Below are 18,460 nucleotides of genomic sequence, written 5' to 3' on the forward strand. Positions count from 1 at the left end.
CCCCTTGCCACCGCCAGGCAGTAGTCTTACTCCCTGGGTTATACCTGCTGTAATGTCTGCCCTCTCCTCTAGCCCGTGCCGCGTGCCACCCACCCAGTTAGTCCCCCTGACGCCCAACTGTGAGCCTCCTGTTCTCCTCAAAAACAAAAGCGTGATGGCGGAACCGCTTAGCTTTGCATCTTAAGTCCATCGCATTCTGCCGCCATCACCCATTTTTGCTGCTCGTCCTGTCGCTTGCTTGCTCGCTCTAGTCATGCTGGTTACTCCTGCCTGCCTTTTCCTCGTGCTTTGTCTTCTCTGCCTGTTTATATTTTGCCTATTTCTAACTTGTTATTTAAATCCTCTATGAAGATTTCTTAAATCATTTCAATCTTACAATGACCCCTCTATCTTTTTATTTTAATGTTTATATATTTTTGAGAGAGCAAGAGACAGAGTGTGAGTGAGGGAGGGGCAGAGAGAGAGGGAGACACAGAATCCGAAGCAGGCTCCAGGCTCTGAGCTGTCAGCACAGAGTCTGACACGGGGCTCGAACTCACAAACCACAAGATCATGACCTGAGCCGAAGTCGGATGCATACCTGACTGAGCCACCCAGGCGCCTCAGAATGACCCCTTTCTTATACCTATTTTCTATTTTATATAGAGTATCTAATCCATATTTAAATTTCAGGTTCTTTGATGACTTTTGTCTGTGACTTTGTGTAGTTCAGTACTACGATAAACATTTGGTTAGAAAAAAAAAGAAAAAAAGGTACAGAAAATTCTTTTCCTTTAAGAAATTTGTCGAACAGGGGCACCTGGGTGGCTCAGTCGGTTAAGTGTCTGACTTCAGCTCAGGTCATGATTTCGCGGTCTGTGAGTTCAAACCCCGCGTTGGGCTCTGTGCTGACGGCTCAGCCTGGAGCCTGTTTCAAATTCTGTGTCTCCCTCTCTCTCTGACCCTCCCCTGTTCATGCTCTGTCTCTCTCTGTCTCAAAAATAAATAAACATTATAAAAAAAAAAAGAAATTTGTCAAACAATGATTATATTTGGTTTTTATGGTTATGTATTCACACACAGTGGAAACTGTTGTTGATACATACCTCTTGAGACATTTTGCTTTGCTAAAATAACCCTCCTTATGTCATATTATTATTATACCTGCTAATTATTAAAATGTTCATAACGTTCAGTGCTCTCAATGTCCCTGCAGGGTATCTCTATTCAAAGCCATTTTCTACAGTTTTGAGCAGTGTTCTGGTGAACTCTCTCTCCCTGTTCACCTACAAGGAGTAAAGAGTAAAGGGCAAGCGGAGGTTGCTGTCACCTTGTATCAGCATGTTTGTGTTCATCTGTGCACATTTGTCGCTTCCCTTCATCCCTCACTGTTTCCTGAGCTGGTAAGTTTGCTATCTGCTGGGCCACACTGAGACTACCCTCTACTTTCTTTTCACTGAAGTTTTGATTTATATGCAGAAGAAAGGAACAGTTAATGTTTTCAGATGTCATTCTCTGACTTTGCACATTTCACCCTATAATTCAGTTGTGTCTTAGGAAGTGGTAATCCTAGAGCCCTGTGGTATTCAGATGTAATGGTCAGCCAGAACATTTGAGAAAACATTTTAGGTGGCAAGATACGGAAATATGGAGTGAAAAGAGAAAAAATGTTCGGACTTTACCTAATTCTGTTCCATAAAGAGAAGGAGAAGTAAGTAGTAGATTGTAGTACCAAGTCTGTAGATCTTAGGCATAATGTTGATTTTCTTTAACGGAATTAAATTAGAAAAGATGTTGAGACAATTGTGGGGAAGAAATTCTTAGGATTTACATAAGGATCAGTATCCTTTAGGATGTTTTACAGTGGTTAATATCTAGCACTAGAATCTTTGTGGATCCTAATGATTGAGTAAACACATTTAAAATCACTTTGGAATCTCCATAGCCCAGCATAATGCTTAACATACAGTAGGTGCTCATCAACGTTGAGGCAATGGTGCTATAGGTTCTTTCAGATACTAGAGAGTTGAACCTTCCCATTGAGGATCTGTTGTTACTTGGATTGTGATGGCGTTTTGTTGTTTTATTTTGAGAAATGTAATAGTAATAATTTATCATGAACTTTCTGTTTTTCATTAGGATGTTGCTCTGTTGAATGCTGTGCTTAGTGCTAATCTGATCACCTCTTTGTTAGCTATGGATACATGGTGCTTCCTTTCACGGTACGATGTAGTTTTTTGGTTTTTGGATTGATTTATAGTAGTAACTGAGAGTAAATGATGTTATAATGTAAGCTTAAAGAAAATTTCTGTCTCAATAACGCTTTACCAGCTGCCCAAAATGGTTTGATTTCATAGCATAGCACGAATTAGGAACTAGGTTCCCATTTTTGTTTCTGCGGTTCAAGCCGATAGATAACTGTTGCCTAGGTAGTTTTGTATATTGTGCTGTTCCTTGGCCATGGATAAAATTGCAGGTTAGAATATTTAGTGTTTTTTAGAAGTTCATCTCCTTGCTTTTCTGAATAATTGTATGAATTATTTCATAAAGATTGTCTTCTCTTAAATCACAGGTATGGGACTGCTGAACTCTGTGCACACCATGTCACCATAGTGGCTCATCTGGTGAGGAGAAGTACAAGGTCTAAAACACCTACTTTCCATGCAGTTCCTTTAAGGATACGATAGTCTTAAAGAATGTGAATATCAAAAGGAGAAATAGTTTGATTATCTAAATTGTTTTGGCAGTTTCTTTGCTGTGCTTTAATTCTGACGTTATTGAGAAAGATGTATCAGAAACAGTAAAACTGCGGAAATTGTCTCATATTTTCAAAATCCTACAGGATTTCATTAATTGGTCTGAGAAAGAAAGACCAGGTTAACTGAGAATAAATTTAAAATTGAATGCAAAGTCGAAAATATAGTTGTAATGTTGCTTACTGAGAGTTATTCTTTTCTTTCTCCCTTTAATATAACTTAGACAAGGTGCCTCTTGATTTTATTGTCTCTCGGTCAGAATGATTTGAGAGGAACTAATGTGACAGAAACTTATGCCTTTTGGGAAAGAAATCATGCTTTGTGAACGGATATAAAGAGAAAATGATGTAGTGATGATTTAATCTTTTCAGTGTTGATCTTTTTTTGTTTTCAGATTTTGAGATGTTTGATATATTCCATATGATATGGTCATGATTTGTTATTTTGGGTTTTTTGTCCCTGACCTGTGATAAAGATCTTATGTGGGTCCATGTGTCTTTCATTTCTTGGTAGCTATTATGCCATATATTTCTTAGTTTACTGTTGAAAGATGTTGTAGACTAAATCCAGTGAGGTCCAGTGACCTGAACAGCTGGTCTGTATGTCTCCATGGCTAGCGGTCTGGAGCACTTACCCACTTCTGAATCCTTAGCACATCTTGTACTAAGCAGATCCATAGTAGTTTTTATGTTATGTATATTATTTTTCAAATAAAATGAAAGCTCTAGTACATTATGATAGGAATTGATTGCCGGAACATTGATCTTATAAAATCTTTTAATGGAGCTTCTGTCTTAGAGTTATACCTGTCTCTGCACTGTTGTGCTTAGATCTTACAAAATTCCATGAACTGTCATTGAGTAGGGGATTAACATATCAAGTTATCATCAAAATAGTGATTCAAAATAGAAATCCCAAAGGGTTGTTTTTATTTTTCTTTATTTTTCCTTCAGATTTTTATTTAAATTCTAGTTAGCTAGCATGTGGCGTAATATTTTCAGGAGTAGAGTTTAGTGATTCGTCACTTACATATAACATCCAGTGATCAACACCAAAGGGTTGTTTTTAAATACGGTGTCAAAACCCTTTTCTCATAAAAATAATCTAGGTTAATGAAAGAAAAACAACTTATTTAAGAAAAGCTCTAAATAAAAAATCTGAATTATTTATAATCTTATATTCCAAAAGAGCTGCTGCTAATATTTGGGCATATGAAAGCTTGTAAAAACTATGATTTTAAGTCTACTCTCCTCTCCTGTCTTTTCCCAGATAAAATCTTGTCCTGGAGAATGTTACCAGCTCACCAACCTATCGATACTATTCAGGCGGCTCTTTTTCTTCATGGCCCCACCCCAGCAGGCAAGGATATGATCTTAGTCACTGTCTTTGGGTAGCTGCTGAGAATTGGATTCAGACTCTCTGAAAGCTTCCCATTGCCCCATTTATGGTACATTTGAATGTTGACATGATCTGAGTATAAATTTTTAACGTATTGATTGCTTTGCTTATCGCTTTTAGGTGGGTTTAGATTTTGATGTTGTTAAAAATCAGAGCCATCCAGTGTAGTCAAAGTGATAAAAGTGGATTTTATTTTGGGATTGTTGCTATAGGGAAAAAGAGGCCTCAGTGTAGAACTGGGCTCGAGTCTGAATACAGCACAGACTGGGAGGGATTCGTATTCAGGGAGCAAGGTGTAGGTCAGGAGGTGAAAACTGCTGAGAGGAAGTGGTGATTCTTGCTAAACACAGACCAAGGTGATAAAATATCAAGGCTGAGGATGCTTTCTAAAAGGACTTAGCAGAATTCTTGCTAAACCTGGATGCTGCAAGCCCAGGGATGGACACAATCCCAGATGGAAGCCGAGTTGAGAAGAGGCTTGGAAGAAGAGCCTGACTTAAGTTTGGTCAGGAGAGAACCTTTGTCGCTGTCTTTGCTGCAAGTTACAGACAGTCATTGTCTTCCCGAAATATATCTTTCCCCTTGTTTCTCAGCCATTTAAGATATTGACATGAGAAAGTTCTATATGCCCTTCTTCCCCTTTTAATTTATTGTGAAGACCGAGAATATCTGTATGCCCTTAATGATGTCTCTTATTTTTTACGGCAAATAAGCTGAACTTTTTTGGGAAAATGGAAAGTACGATGAGCTTTAGTTGATTGCTCTTGTGAGGAAAGCCAGCTTTGCCACAATAAAGGAGAGTCTCTGGCTACGGACACCTGTGTCGGCCAGTGCAGTCCCTTGGACTAGCGCTTTGCAGCTGTTTCAGGAGCTGCTTAGGGCTTTTTGAAACATCTAGGCTTCTGGACCTTCTCCTGTGAATGGGGTGGGTGCAGAGTGGAGGCAGTACAGTGAGGCCCAGGCATTTGTGTTATTATTGTCGTTGGAATTCCTACATGATTCTGACATGGATACGAGCTTGGGAACCACTAGGTCAGTGAAGGGGGTTTGAATCCTGTCTAACTGTGACCTTGGGCACAGCATCCTTTCCAAACCTCTTTCCCTGTCTATAGAATGGCGGATACGTGTTAACTATTTTGAAAAATTTTGTAACGACCCAGACGTAATATAGGCGAAACACTTAGCATAGTGCCGTGCTTAGAAGGGTGCTCAGTAAATATTGGGAGTCGTTTCTGAATAGAGTATTTGCCTCAAGTCTGTGTCTCCTTTCCTGCCCGAGAGAAGCTGGACAGGCACCAGAGGAGCCGTGCTGGCCTCCTAGCCCCCTTCCTTGCAGGTGGTGCCGATGCCGAAAGCACACCAGGCCCACCTGCTAGCCTTCTAGAAAACACAGAAGTGTTGCTCTTCTCCTTTCCAAAACCCCCAAAGAGTCATCTGCTCCACGTCCCTTCAGATTTTAATCCCTTTTATTCCCCTCTCAGGGGTCTTCTCTTGGTTTCTGGGACACTGTTCTTCACAGGGGCCCCGTGAACTGGGAAGCCCTTCCTGAGGGTCCGTTTAACCTCAGTTTTCTCATTTATTAAATGGGAATAAAATTGTCCTTTTCCCAGAGTTGTTGTGAAATTTTAACTTGTAGAATACTACAACTCAGGATGAATGATCTAAGTGAAGTCTAGAAACGTGGTTGTAAATAAACTCTAGTTAATGTTTAGAGACTTCTTAGACACTCCTCAATTGTCTAAGTTTTTCCAAATAATTGAGGCTATCAGATTTGGAAGTTAGGAATATTTGAGAGGTTACTTTTAACTTTTTCCCTCGGTTATCAAAAATACTGGTTTCCTCGTCAGCTTACTGTGCTTAAATTTAAAGGGACATGTCTGAATTTGAATCTTGTCTGACAGTCCGTGGCATTTAGCTAATCCTAAAACTGAGGTACTAACTAACCTTCCCTAGATAGAGCTGAGACTTGAGATTCGGAACGCGAGCTGCTCGAAGGGAACACTTCACAAGTGTTCCTTCTTCTGCCAGGCTCTGCTCTTTCTCCTTTTCCCTGAGGACGTGATCCCTCCTCCTGAAGGAAGGAGGGAGGGAACGGGCCTTCTTTGAGATGGACTGGGCTGCGTTCTGGGCACTTCAGTTCTTGGAGTTCCCGCGTCAGCCTGTGGGTGGGATCCGTGCTGTTAACGTTCATTCTGCACGTGAAGACACAGTAGCTCAGGGAAACTCACCATGACAAACGGCTGGGTCGGGATCTGTGCCAGGTCCGTCTTACTCCATCCAAAAGCTGTGCTTGTATCGCCCCGGCCCCGGCTCCTGTCTCAGCTCTTCTGCAGGCGGCTGTTCCGGGGCTTCCTGTTCGCAGGGTGCCGGTCTGCCTCCTTGTCCCTGTAGCTGTGAAATCTGCTTTTCTTGTTGAGGTGTGTAAAGCTCTCCGTTAATTTTTAGTAGTGCTTTGTTTAAAAGAAAAAACTTGGAAACCACTGTGCTATATATCATGATACCAGAAAGAACATAAAATCTGGTAGAAACTACAAATTTATTAAAGTGCTCATGGTGAAAGGTGCTACGTAAGGAGTACCAAAAGTGGCACAAATCGGGTTTTGTTGGGTGTTCATAGCTTAGAAGATCATTTGTGGGGAGGTATGGGTGGGAACAGGGGAATAGGGGAAGCTGTTGGAGATGGAGGCATTTGTGACATAGGCTAAAGGATGGGGGAGGAAGGGCGGCTGGGACAGGGGTGAAGGGGGGAGAGCACGCGCTGGGGAAAAGGAGAGACAAGCAGCGAAGCTGGAAGTAATTACTGTTTGCACACAGGATGGTATCTTTTTAAAAGGTGAAATAAAAACCTAGATTTTGTATTAGTGGTGCAGCATTAACATAGTGAAAATAGTTGATCCCAGTTCAGTGATGTTTTACTTAAAAAAAAAAGTGTGGCAATAATTTGGGGGGAACTGCCAGTAACTAGGGAGATTAAAATGTGTTTCTGTTTCAGTATGGAGAGTAATTATTGATATCCTATTATCTCTTTCAGTGTGTAACTGTTAATAATATTTCTGTTTTATAGAAACGAGCAAAAGTACAAGGTTACTGAGAGGAAAGGATTTAATATACCTGGTTTAAGTAGACTGGTAGTTGTGTTGCCATTTTTATCTAAAATAAAAAGTACTATGAAAAGAAAAAAAGTAGTGTCAGTATTTGCATTTTAAGCCCACTGTTGTATTTTTCCTCTCTTCTCAATTTTAACAAGGGAAGTCCTAAGTCTCTGCAAATTATTCACTTCTACTTCACTCCTTATGAACTGTTGTTAACGCTGGCAGTTTTAAATATATTTTTTTAAGTTTTATTTATTTATTTTGGGAAAGAGAGAGAGAGCATGGGGGAGGGGCAGAGAAAGGGGGAGAGAGAGAGAGAGAGAGAGAGGGAGAGAGAGAGAGAATCCCAAGCAGGTTCCACATTGTCAGTGCGGAGCCCAATGTGGGGCTCAAACCCACAACCACAAGATCATGACCTGAGCCGAAATCAAGAGTCAGACACTTAACTGAGCCACCCCAGTGCCCCTGAATATTTAAAATTGTATTGAGACTGGGGTTTTCAAACTCAAAATAGTAAATAAATCACTTTTTCTATGTAATAAATTTTGTCAACACCTACCCTTTTATGTTGTCCAGGGCATTACTATTTGTATTTTCTATTTTGGCAAGGGAACTAGTTCATTCAGTCGCTGGATTTTATTATAAAGAAAGGTCATGTTCAGCTGATGTCTATCAGTTGGCACATTTCTCTTGGCCCTCCTGATGCAGTTTGGTTTCATGAATAAAGCTGCTTATTATAATAGACACATAGCTCATCAGAGGGTCCATTTTTCTGGCTTTATCAGCTGTCCCAGAAGATAGCCATACAATTTCTCCCTTGTTTTGACAGCTAAATATTGTCTGCAAACAAAATCCAAATATAAATGTAATACACAGTGTGAGAAAATTACTCTGTCAAATTTAACATGGTAGGGTTTTGTTTTTTTTTTAATATAGGAAGTTTTCATCAAGTAGATTTGAGATACTACAAATTGAATTATTCCTCTTAAAAAATTACATTAATATACTTCCTAGGTTATATTTCATTTAGAAATTCAGTGCACCATTATTTTTGCTGTTTTTCCACTGGAAACTATTATTTTAACTTTTTGTTTTTTTAATGTTTGTGTTCTGTTTTTAGCTAGTCTGCTGATGCCTCATTTTTAACAAACTAGTGCTGTTTTTCTGTTAACTTGGCAAAGGCTTTGAATTATTTCAGTGGTAGAATGGATTTGCTAGCCACATAATTCTGAACTGGTGGCTTACGTTTGTGAAACAAATTCTGTGTGTCCTCTGAGAGCAAAGCCAACTAGCCTAGTGGAAAATCGAACCGATGAGCTTTGCTTCTTTCTATAGGTCCTTTGTTCCAATCAGCTGAGATAACAGTAAGCCGCCAGGGTTGGCCGAATCCCTCTTTTGGCATACCTTGGAATATTACTTTTGACTTAACAAGGTCACGAGCACACATGTTCTTAGGAAAATAATAGACTTACTGGGTAGGATAAAACAGCTACCTTACTAATAATGAAATAGATTATTTTTAACATCTCTCAGTGCCTACATATCATGTTCCACTTAAACTGCGTTTTGCATTTGCAAACAAATGCAACAACAGCAAATACAATAATGCATGTTCGTGTCATTTACCTTGGTCTGGTCCTTGTCAGTTAAAAGCTTTTTAAAAACATAAACCATGGGAGCCAGTTCTCCACTTTTGTGTATCCATTCATCAGATCGTCTTCTGTTACTCTTCAATTTTTTTCAGGTGGAGTTCATCCAGAAATTTTCCCCCAGAGAAGCAGAAAATCTGTCTCTGTGGCAATATATTTCCTTCCAGGCGTTACCTGCCGAGCTTAGGAAACAAGCCGCACAAGAGGTCGTCGGAGTAGGCATTGCACGGTGTACGGAGTGGCTAAGCAATAGTCGTACTTTGGGAGAGCTTGACTCTCTGGTAAGAAAAGAATTTTGATTGATTTGGTTCATTTAGTAACTGTTTATTGAGCACTACTTAAGGTACTAGTGATGGGTTGTTAATAAGAAGGATACAGTCTCTGCCCTTAGGTTAGAAACTAGCAAGCTTTCAGATTCTACATTGTAAAGGGGTCTGTGAGAAACTTACTCCATCTTGATGTAAATTACATTGGGGGCTGAGGGTCTGCAGTTTAAGACACACTGGACCAAGATGAAACTCAGTATGAAATATTTTATGTGCAGTGATTTTGCTGACACATCATTAGATTAGGCAGACATGACTCTTCTGTTTGACAAAATGCAGCCCCCGTTTTAGACACACCTATTCTGAGTCTTTATGTAGTTCTTAGGAGCTTTATGTTCCCTCTTAATGAAACGTAAAAGAAGTTCATCTAGAAGAAGTAAAAACTACATGATTTTTTAAAATTGATTGAAAAATTGACTATACTACATGTGGTTCAGTTTTCCAGTTTAGTATCATTTTCTCCTCATTTATTTCATCCAGCAAGCATATTTTGGACACTCTTGTGTGCCAAGCACTGTTCTAGGCATTGGGGATAGAATAGGGAACAAAACAAAAATTCCTGTTCTCATGAACTTGTACTCTAGCTCAGCTGTGGACAGTAAAATAAGTAATGAATATATTTGTAAATGTTTTAGATCAGTTTGGGATAAGTGGAGAAAAATCAAGCAGGGATGGGGACAGGATATTCAAGGAGCTGGGGGTCTATTTGCAATTTTAAATTACGAGGTCAGGGTTTTTTCAAGGCTTAGATCTCCACACTGAGTGTAAGTGTTCTGACGCTCTGTTCTATTCATGGCACTTGATGATAATGAAGTCTAAAGGAGCTGAGGCCCCAGAGGTTATGAATAACTTCTAACTCTGCGTAAAAACCTGTGTCAAATTTGTATTCTAAGACCCAGTGCCATCTTTTCAGCTACTTCATTAATACATTTTATTAAAAAATAATTTTAATAAAATAAAATTTTATTAAAAATAATTTTTTAAATTATCAGGATAATTTAAAACATATACACACATTAAAGGAAATACAAGTTTTTATTTGCATTTATTTTGAGATAACTTTGAAATACACAGGAGTAGCTTAGATTGTTCAGGTTTTACATTTATTGTGCACTGATTTTTGCAGTTGAAGATAAAAAAATTTTTGGAGTAGGCAAAATAATGCACCTGTTTTCTAAACTTGAGTATATCTTTGCCCTGACCAAAACTTTATTTCAGCAGGTCATTTTACATGCTTATTTGTAGAAGGAAATAGGTAAATCTTAAATAAAAAGCTGTGCGCTAATCCTTCAAACTTAAATGTTGTTGAAGTATAATGGGTTAAAGGCATTGTTACTAATCATTACGTGCAGCCCACTGCACTCCTGGCCAGAGAGAGAGATTCCATATATAGATAAGAGCAGATCCAGATAAGACGGTTTTTAGTTTCAAGTTCTAGATAGTGTACTTCTCAAGTATTGTATTTGTTTATTGAATGCAGTGTTGTTGAGGAATTTTAAAGGTTAATTATGAAACAACAGCAATAATAAAAATCTAGTAATGGTAAAAGATTGCTAGGTGCATCATGTGAAAAAAATAGAATCTGTAGTTGATGAATATTATAAAATTAGCTTGATTATATGGACAGTCTGTATCATTGTATTAAAATACAATGCTGTTTCCATTTTGATATTAAATTTTAACCTAAAAGGAAAAAAAAAATATGTAGAAAATGAAGCAGATGTTTGTCTATAAGGAAAATTATTTTTAATAAAATGTATTAATGAAGTAGCTGAAAAGATGGCATTGGGTCTTAGAATACACATTGGCCACGGGTTTTTATGCAGAGGTACAAGTTACCCATAACCTCTGGGGCCTCGGCTCCTTTAGACTGGGATCTAACCTCAGTTCTTTCCCTCTGTCTCCACTTACAGAACACACTGCTTTCTGCTTTGCTTGCTGTGTGTAATTCTGCTAGTGAAGCTTTGGATATTGCACAGCAGACTGCAATTCTGGAAATCGGGAGTCAGCTTTGGGCATTTTTAAACACTACGCTGGTAAGGAAAGCAGCTGATAATTTCTCCGGAGAACAAATAAAATACTGAAAAAAGAATAGCACCAAAATTTCCGTGTGGAGTGAAATGTATGTAATTTCTTTAGGTGCTTGATAGAACTTGCAATCAGAACTTAAAATACCTATTTGTGCTCTTTCAACCAGTTCTTTTTGAGTGTCACAGGATTCCACTAGTAAAACTAGAGCTTAGTAGAGTGACTGACAGTCCAGCTATTTTCATGACCATTTGGACCCTATTAAAAAAAATCAAACCCTTCTTGGTATTGTTTCTCTTCTCTGTTGGGTTAGTATAGACTGTTTCTGTGGTTCTGGGGTCTTCCATGAAATCTTTTGGGCAGTGGAGAGTGACCTGGCCTAAAGGCGGCAGGGACAAGTGGATGGCTATGGCTGCTTTGTGTTCCTCTTCCCCAGCGATGGCAGAGGCCAGGTGACAGGCTAGAATTGGGATGATGGGTGTCCCACAGATTATTGTGGTTTCCAAATGACATTTAGTTTAAAAATCTAAATAGGACATTTGGTTTCTTTGAGTAGTGCCAGCTGCTGGAAGCTGAAGGCAACATTCACACTTTTGGTAAATAATAGAAATGGTTTTGCAGATAATGTTTTATCATTAAAATTTACGTATGGTTAAATTTCCCTTCTTTAGTATTTTAACTTCAGGAAGTGCTTTCCCCCAATCCTCACAAATCATTCAGTAAATATTCATTGAGGATCTCTCTGCTGGTGATCTAGCTTACCGTATCATGATAGAAACCACAGTTACAGAGAAGAGAAATGGAATTTCTGGTCATGGGATCTTGAGCAAATTATTTAACCTCCCTGCCCCTTTTTCTTATTTTTTGGTAAAGTGAGGGTAGTAAGAGCTACTTCGTAGAGTTATAAGGTATATGTGAGGTAATATAAAACACTTAGCATATTGCCTAGTGTATAATAAATGTTCATTAAAAGGTAGCTATTTTCATGTAATTGAAAATTTTCACCAAAATTATTTTGTGTTTCTTATTTAAGGTAACAGGTCAACCTTATGTTCAGCAGACACTTAGCCTTTTACTTTCACTGTTGGGATTTTTCGTTCAAACTCTAGATCCTCATCTGATAAGTCAGGTAAGGACAGTGAACAAATTGTTGATACTTTGCTGAGGAAATTATTGAACTGGTATGACCTAAGATAGCTTTGTAGAAACAGCCCTTTTTAGCGATCTGTTGCTCAGTTTGCTTGTTCCCCCTTTCCTGCTGGACTGAATGTAAACGTCACAGGTTTGCTTTATCTTAGGGCGGTCCCCTCGTTTCTTTCACTCATCCAGTAGAGTATGGTTAGGATACAGGCTGTTGGCTCAGCCCATATCTGTTCTTCCCTATCTCCCTGATGCCAAATAGTCCAAGCTTTAACTGCCCCAGAACATCCCTGAGGCCAGGAGTCATAGCTCATGTGTGAACTTTGCATGCATACCGTGCTCAAATGTATTTCAGCAGCTGTGGGAGTGCGGAATATAAGCAATGTGGACTTAGGGACCGTCTTCACGGTCTCTTGGAAAGCATGATTCTGACGTAAAGGACTACTGAATTTTCTCTCTGGCCCCCAGCCTGCATGGCTGGAGCCGGCAGGACGAGGTCACTGTCGGGGGGATCCTTTTGATGCTGCCTAGTCACTGCCTGCCTTTGGCGTTTCTAAGCCGATACAGAGAGGAGACGGCAAAAGGCCTCCGTCTTCTCTGAAACGATTCCAGAGGCTTTGGAATTAGTCCATCTTGGACAGAACTGATCCCCCAAATCGAGAGTTGGCTTAAGCTTACAGGCACATTAAGAAATAAACAGTTACGAGGTAAAACTAATCATTCCTTGGAGGAGGATGGAAGGAATAATACCTTATCACAGGACCGTATATACTGGAAAGCAGAACTGCTAACACTTTGTTTTTAGTAGCTTGGTTAGTGGTTGTGCACATTCACAACTTGGCATTAACAAATACATACTAATGAGGTGCAGTTTTAAATTACATATTTATAAAAAAATTACATATTTATATATGCATAATATGTATATGTGTATGTATATGTGTATATATGTACCTATGTATATGTATTATATTAAATATATGTATATATGTATTATAGTAAATAAATTACACATTCTATATGCATAACATGGATTAACTAAATTACAGAGAATGAGAATACAGTAAAATCATTGACTCAGACTTTGTGGATTCTGAAGTTTCTAATAATCTTTTTTGAAAAATCATATGGATAATTTTGATAGAATTGTGTCTACCTTTAAAAAACCCACATAACTAAAGTTCTAAAATTTCAGCATAAGTAAATTGTTCATTTAGGTGTTGCTTCTTTTATAGGAGACTTTATCTCTGTGTTCCTTTAAACCAGGGATTGGCAAACTATGGCTTCCTGGTTAGGTTCTCCCTTCCTGTTTATAGGACAAGAGCTAAGGATGATTTTTACATTTTTAAAGGTTTGTAAAATAAAAACTAAAAAACAAAAAAAAAACAAAGAGTATGCAGCAGGGAACATACTACCTACAAAGCCTAAAGTATTTACCACCTGGCCCTTCATAGAAAGTTTGCCGATCCCTGCTTTAAATAATGAATTTCCGTCACTGTAATTTATAATACAGAACAACTATTAAGGATTTGAAAGGAGAGCACTGGTATGTAGTTTTTCAGGAAGACACTTTTTTTTTTTTTTTTTAACAGCAGTTGGGAGGATGAATACTGTAATAAATGGGTCAGGCATTTGTTTGTTTTCTTCAAATTCCACTTGTGAAGTGTAGGCTTTGTTGAGTGTTCAGCTGTTTTGGGTTTTGTTGTGTTTTCCCTTCCACACATCCATCAAAATCTTACTCATTAGGTCTCTACAAAATACTTGTTTTCATTTCTAACTGTTCTTTGGTCTTTGCCACTTTAGGTAGTAACTTTGCAGACCTCACTGCTTAAATTAGAGCCTCCTGACCATGTTTGTTTGGCAGTGCTCGATTTTGTATCTTCTCTGGGAAATTTTTTTATACCTCAAGCTATCCAGGTAATATTCTTCATGCTTTTGTTCCCCAAATTCCTTTAATTCTTTTGTTAACAAAATCTCTGTAAGAATTAGTAAAGTTTTCAGGCTTCTGATTTCTGTCTGAAATTCTGTGGATTGTTGACAATGAAAGTTGGGGGGGGGGATGTATTTTGTGAAGAGAGGATGACTTTGTCAAAATAGAACTCATTGTAAGTTTTTTTCTTTTTAGAAAAATACATTTTGACATACAAATAATTTAGAGTTGGTGGTAGCCTGAGAGTCTCATTCCAGTTGGCCTTTAGTACACAATGTCTCTGAGGAAGGCAGACATTTATGTCTTCTAGGGAATAGTATATAATGAGGAAATTGGGTAATTTATCAAACTGTATATACTCTTGGTTTTATATCCATGAAAAAGAACTTGTTTGTTAAGACAATGTTTTTGAAAATGTTGCAAAGTATATATAATTGGCAAATGGATATTTACTTATAAATTATACTGCAGGGGTCTGACAATATACTACTTAATTTCCAGATACAACCTCCTGAACTGAATTTTGCCTTCCTTATTACTGTGGTCAGTCTAGATAGTTGGCTTTTTTCACGCCCATGGGTGATGACAACCTTGTCATGTAATTGGAGCAAAAATATGATGGATGTTATCTCAGTAGATATTAAAATCTTTGCAATAGAAACATTTAACTGGCTAGTTTCTAAAGGGCTCTTATTTGCTCACAAGTAAATGGTATCATACTATTTTCACCACACAAGGTTATGTTTCATGAGAGAAAGGTAGATGTTGACAGCTTCTTTTAAACTCTGGACAGAAGTATGCAAAGATCTTTGCATTCGAGCTGTCTTCTTTTTAGCAGAAGATAAATTCCAAAATACTGTCTCATTTATGAATAGCTATGCACCCTGATGGGCCCAGATGTGGAACAAATGGTTTATTAGCAGAAATTATATATTCCCCGGAGCAAAGGCCTGAAAAATTTGGTGGATTCATCGGCGTATAAGAGCCTTTAAAGCCAGGAGATGACATTTTATTCAAGAAAAATATTGCTGAGTTTTTGCTGTGTGTCAGGTGCTGTTTTAATCACTGGGGATTCATTAATGAACAAACTAATAAATATCCACCCTCAGCCTGTCGGAAGGCAACTAAGAAGGAGTGACGTAGCATATGAAATAGTGCATGTGCTCTGGAGAGAAAGCAAGCAAGGGTGGGAAGGAGAGAATGTGTATGTGGTACGGTTTTAAACGGGTTATTGGCAGTGGCGTCCTCACCGAGGTGAGCTGTGAGTAGAATCCTGAAGCTGAGAGAGCAAGCCATGCAGGTATCTGGGGGAAGCGTCCTGCACGTGGGGGAAATCGTAAGCCTGATCCCTCTTGAGAGCACGTCTGATACATGGAGGGAAGCCAGTAGAGCTAACACACCGGTAGTGGGGCTTTCCGGGCCATTGTAAGGACTTCAGCCTTTACTCCGAAGGAAATGAGAAGCTGTTGGAAGCATTTGAACAAAGGAGTGACATGACCTAACGTGGATTAGTGTGTGCTCACGGGGACAGAATTGGGGAAACCTGACATTAAGAATAGTGAATGTTGGAGCGCCTGGATGGTGCAGTTGGTTAAGTGTCTGACTCTTGATTTTGGCTCAGGTCATGATCTCACGGTTCGTGGATCTCACGGTTCATCGGGCTTCCTGCTGACAGCGTGGAGCCTGCTTGGGATTCTCTCTCTCCCCTCCCTTCTACCCTTCCCCTGCTCACTCGTGCTCTCTCTCAAAATAAATAAAGAAGAGTGAATGTACTCTACTGAGATTTTCCTCTAATAAGGTTTGGTTCTCTTTGTAGGACAAAATTCTGCCCAACCTATCTTCTATTTTTGCCTTACTGTTAGCTGACGGGAACTGGATACTAGAACAACATACGTTAGAGGCGTTTACTCAGTTTGCCCAGGTAATTATAAGACCAGCCTATCATAATGACCTCCAAAACAGTTTAATATTTGCAATATTTTAAAACGTTCTAGAAACATTTATTGAGCTACTTTTGATCTTGGTCATTAAAATTTTCTGCTGGAGGAAGTATTGCTAACAATCTATTTTACAGGATCTAAAAATGAAGCATAGAGAAATGAAGGGACTTTCCTAAGGTCAAGGGTGGTAACAACCAGAACCGAGCATTCAGACCAGGCCTACTAACTCGGACACTGTCTTCCAGACAGTATTTTTGAGTTTGAAATCAGTAACACGTTTCATCTCAAACTATCGTAGGAGTTAGGGAGATAAACACAGAGCCCCGCGAGCTCAGGTCCATGGAGAAGGTGAGCCTTCTTGCCTGTCGCTGTGCAGTCACGCCTGTGCTCATAAGGGGCCCAGAGACCGGGCAGAGGTGACTAAAGCTCACAGTGCCGTGCCCGTGCAGAACGCTGCGTCGTCCTGAGGCGCCCTGAAGGGACTGTGAGCTGACGGTCTTCTGAGTGTCCTCGGATAGTTTTCTTTTAAAATGCATTCTTAAGTTGCTCTTAAAACTCATGTATTTGTCTTTGCAAGTTGTTGAAATACATTAAAATCGATCTCGTTTATCAATCTTTTGATAGGGAACAAATCATGAAGAGATAGTCCCACAGTGTCTCAGTTCCGAAGAAACCAAGAACAAAGTTGTATCCTTTCTGGAGAAGGTATTTATTTATGTAGATCAAAATAGTGGGATCACGTATTTTGTCATTTTTTAAAATTGTATGATTGTAACCGACTTAAGTATCTTCTTAAATTGTTCATAGCGCTCAGCACACAGGTGACACAAGTTAAACAGCCGGGGCCAGATGACAGGTCAGAGACCGGGCGGAGTCGCTGTGAGTTCAGGCAGTGAGAGGACCGAGGGGCCCCGAACGTTACCCTCCTAGATTCGCATGGAGAACTGGGGGCCTGAGAGGCCGCGTTTACTCCTCTCATTTACGTAGAATTTTACGTGGCTTTCCTGCGCCAACAAAAGACCTAGTTTTCCAAACTGTGACATTGCTAAAGCTGTTTTTAATAGTTAGAACCCAACTGTTGAGTCATTTGGCTCCCATGTCTGTGCACACCTTGGAACTTCTGTGGGGGCAGTTCTGGGGCATAAGGGGCTAATTGCAACACTAGCAGGACATTAAGCCACAGATTTCGAAGACCAGAGAAAGTGCATTATGCTCAACTACTGATTTTTTTTGTACCACGCCCATTATTAAACGGGGCCATGTGGCTGTTTATACGCACGTATACCTCACACATCAGCTGGTGAAGTATGTGTGTACATGTTGTTTTTACCAGTTTCTCACCCTGTACAATGAAGGTTCGCAGACTATCAGTTTTTCCTGGAAAGAAGACACTTTGGCTTTTCTGTGGGGAAGGAGAACACTGGAGAGTGATTTTATCCAAATTACACGAAGATGGTGCATTTACAGATGAGTCCACCTTCCAAAACCTGCCCAGCTCACAGGCTAAGCCAGAATAGTTTAATACTGGGTGCTTACACACACATGCACGGCGTCTTCTCATTTTCTGAATATCACAGCATTTTCTGTCTGTCAGAGAATGCTTGGTGTTTACTTGATTTTTCACGATTTGTGGCAGACTGGGTTTGTAGATGAAACCGCGGCTGCCAGGGTGGAACGTGTGAAACAGGAAAAAACCATTTTCTGGGAACGCTTTGCTAACGTCGCTGTAGAAGAAGCAAAGCGGTCGTCTTTACAGGTATGGACTTTATAGTATGGGTCAAGCTTTAAGAGAAATTCTGCCCTTCTTACTGATAAAAGTGAAAAAAAAAACCAGGATGGTTCCTGGCCTCCTATTGAATATCAAAATATAATCACATCGGGGCACCTGGGTGGCTTAGTCGGTGTTAAGCGGCCAACTTTGGCTCAAGTCATGATCTCACAGTTTGTGGGTTCGAGCCCCCATTGGCTCTGTGCTGACAGCTCAGAGCCTGGAGACTGCTTTAGATCCTATGTCTCCCTCTCTCTCTCTGTCCCTCTCCCACTCAAGCGCTCTCTCTCTCTCAAAAATAAGCATTTTTAAAATATAATCAAATAGATCTAGAAATGTAAAATTCTGTTTTACAGTAGCTGCTCTTTAAAAAATCACATTTCTTCTTTCCTAGCAGGCTCCACATTGTCAGCACAGAGCCTGGTGTGGGGTTTGAACCCACGAACTGTGAGAT

General features: G+C 39.4%; 1 protein-coding gene across 3 annotated transcripts in view; it reads left to right on the top strand.

Annotated features, from left to right (window-relative positions):
• Positions 1-18,460, top strand: part of CF3H1orf112 (chromosome F3 C1orf112 homolog) — a 44,801-nt gene that overhangs the window by 24,816 nt on the left and 1,525 nt on the right. For all 3 annotated transcript variants that reach the window (XM_042926385.1, XM_042926386.1, XM_042926387.1), the window contains 11 exons: positions 1,196-1,382; positions 2,119-2,201; positions 2,552-2,603; positions 4,005-4,094; positions 8,970-9,155; positions 11,114-11,236; positions 12,262-12,357; positions 14,172-14,285; positions 16,115-16,219; positions 16,863-16,943; positions 17,875-17,994. In XM_042926385.1, the coding sequence (XP_042782319.1) occupies positions 1,196-1,382; positions 2,119-2,201; positions 2,552-2,603; positions 4,005-4,094; positions 8,970-9,155; positions 11,114-11,236; positions 12,262-12,357; positions 14,172-14,285; positions 16,115-16,219; positions 16,863-16,943; positions 17,875-17,994 (1,237 nt within the window). The remainder of the gene's footprint in view (positions 1-1,195; positions 1,383-2,118; positions 2,202-2,551; positions 2,604-4,004; positions 4,095-8,969; positions 9,156-11,113; positions 11,237-12,261; positions 12,358-14,171; positions 14,286-16,114; positions 16,220-16,862; positions 16,944-17,874; positions 17,995-18,460) is intronic.

Source organism: Panthera leo, chromosome F3 (genome assembly GCF_018350215.1).
Source record: "Panthera leo isolate Ple1 chromosome F3, P.leo_Ple1_pat1.1, whole genome shotgun sequence".
Classification (NCBI taxonomy): Eukaryota; Metazoa; Chordata; class Mammalia; order Carnivora; family Felidae; genus Panthera; species Panthera leo.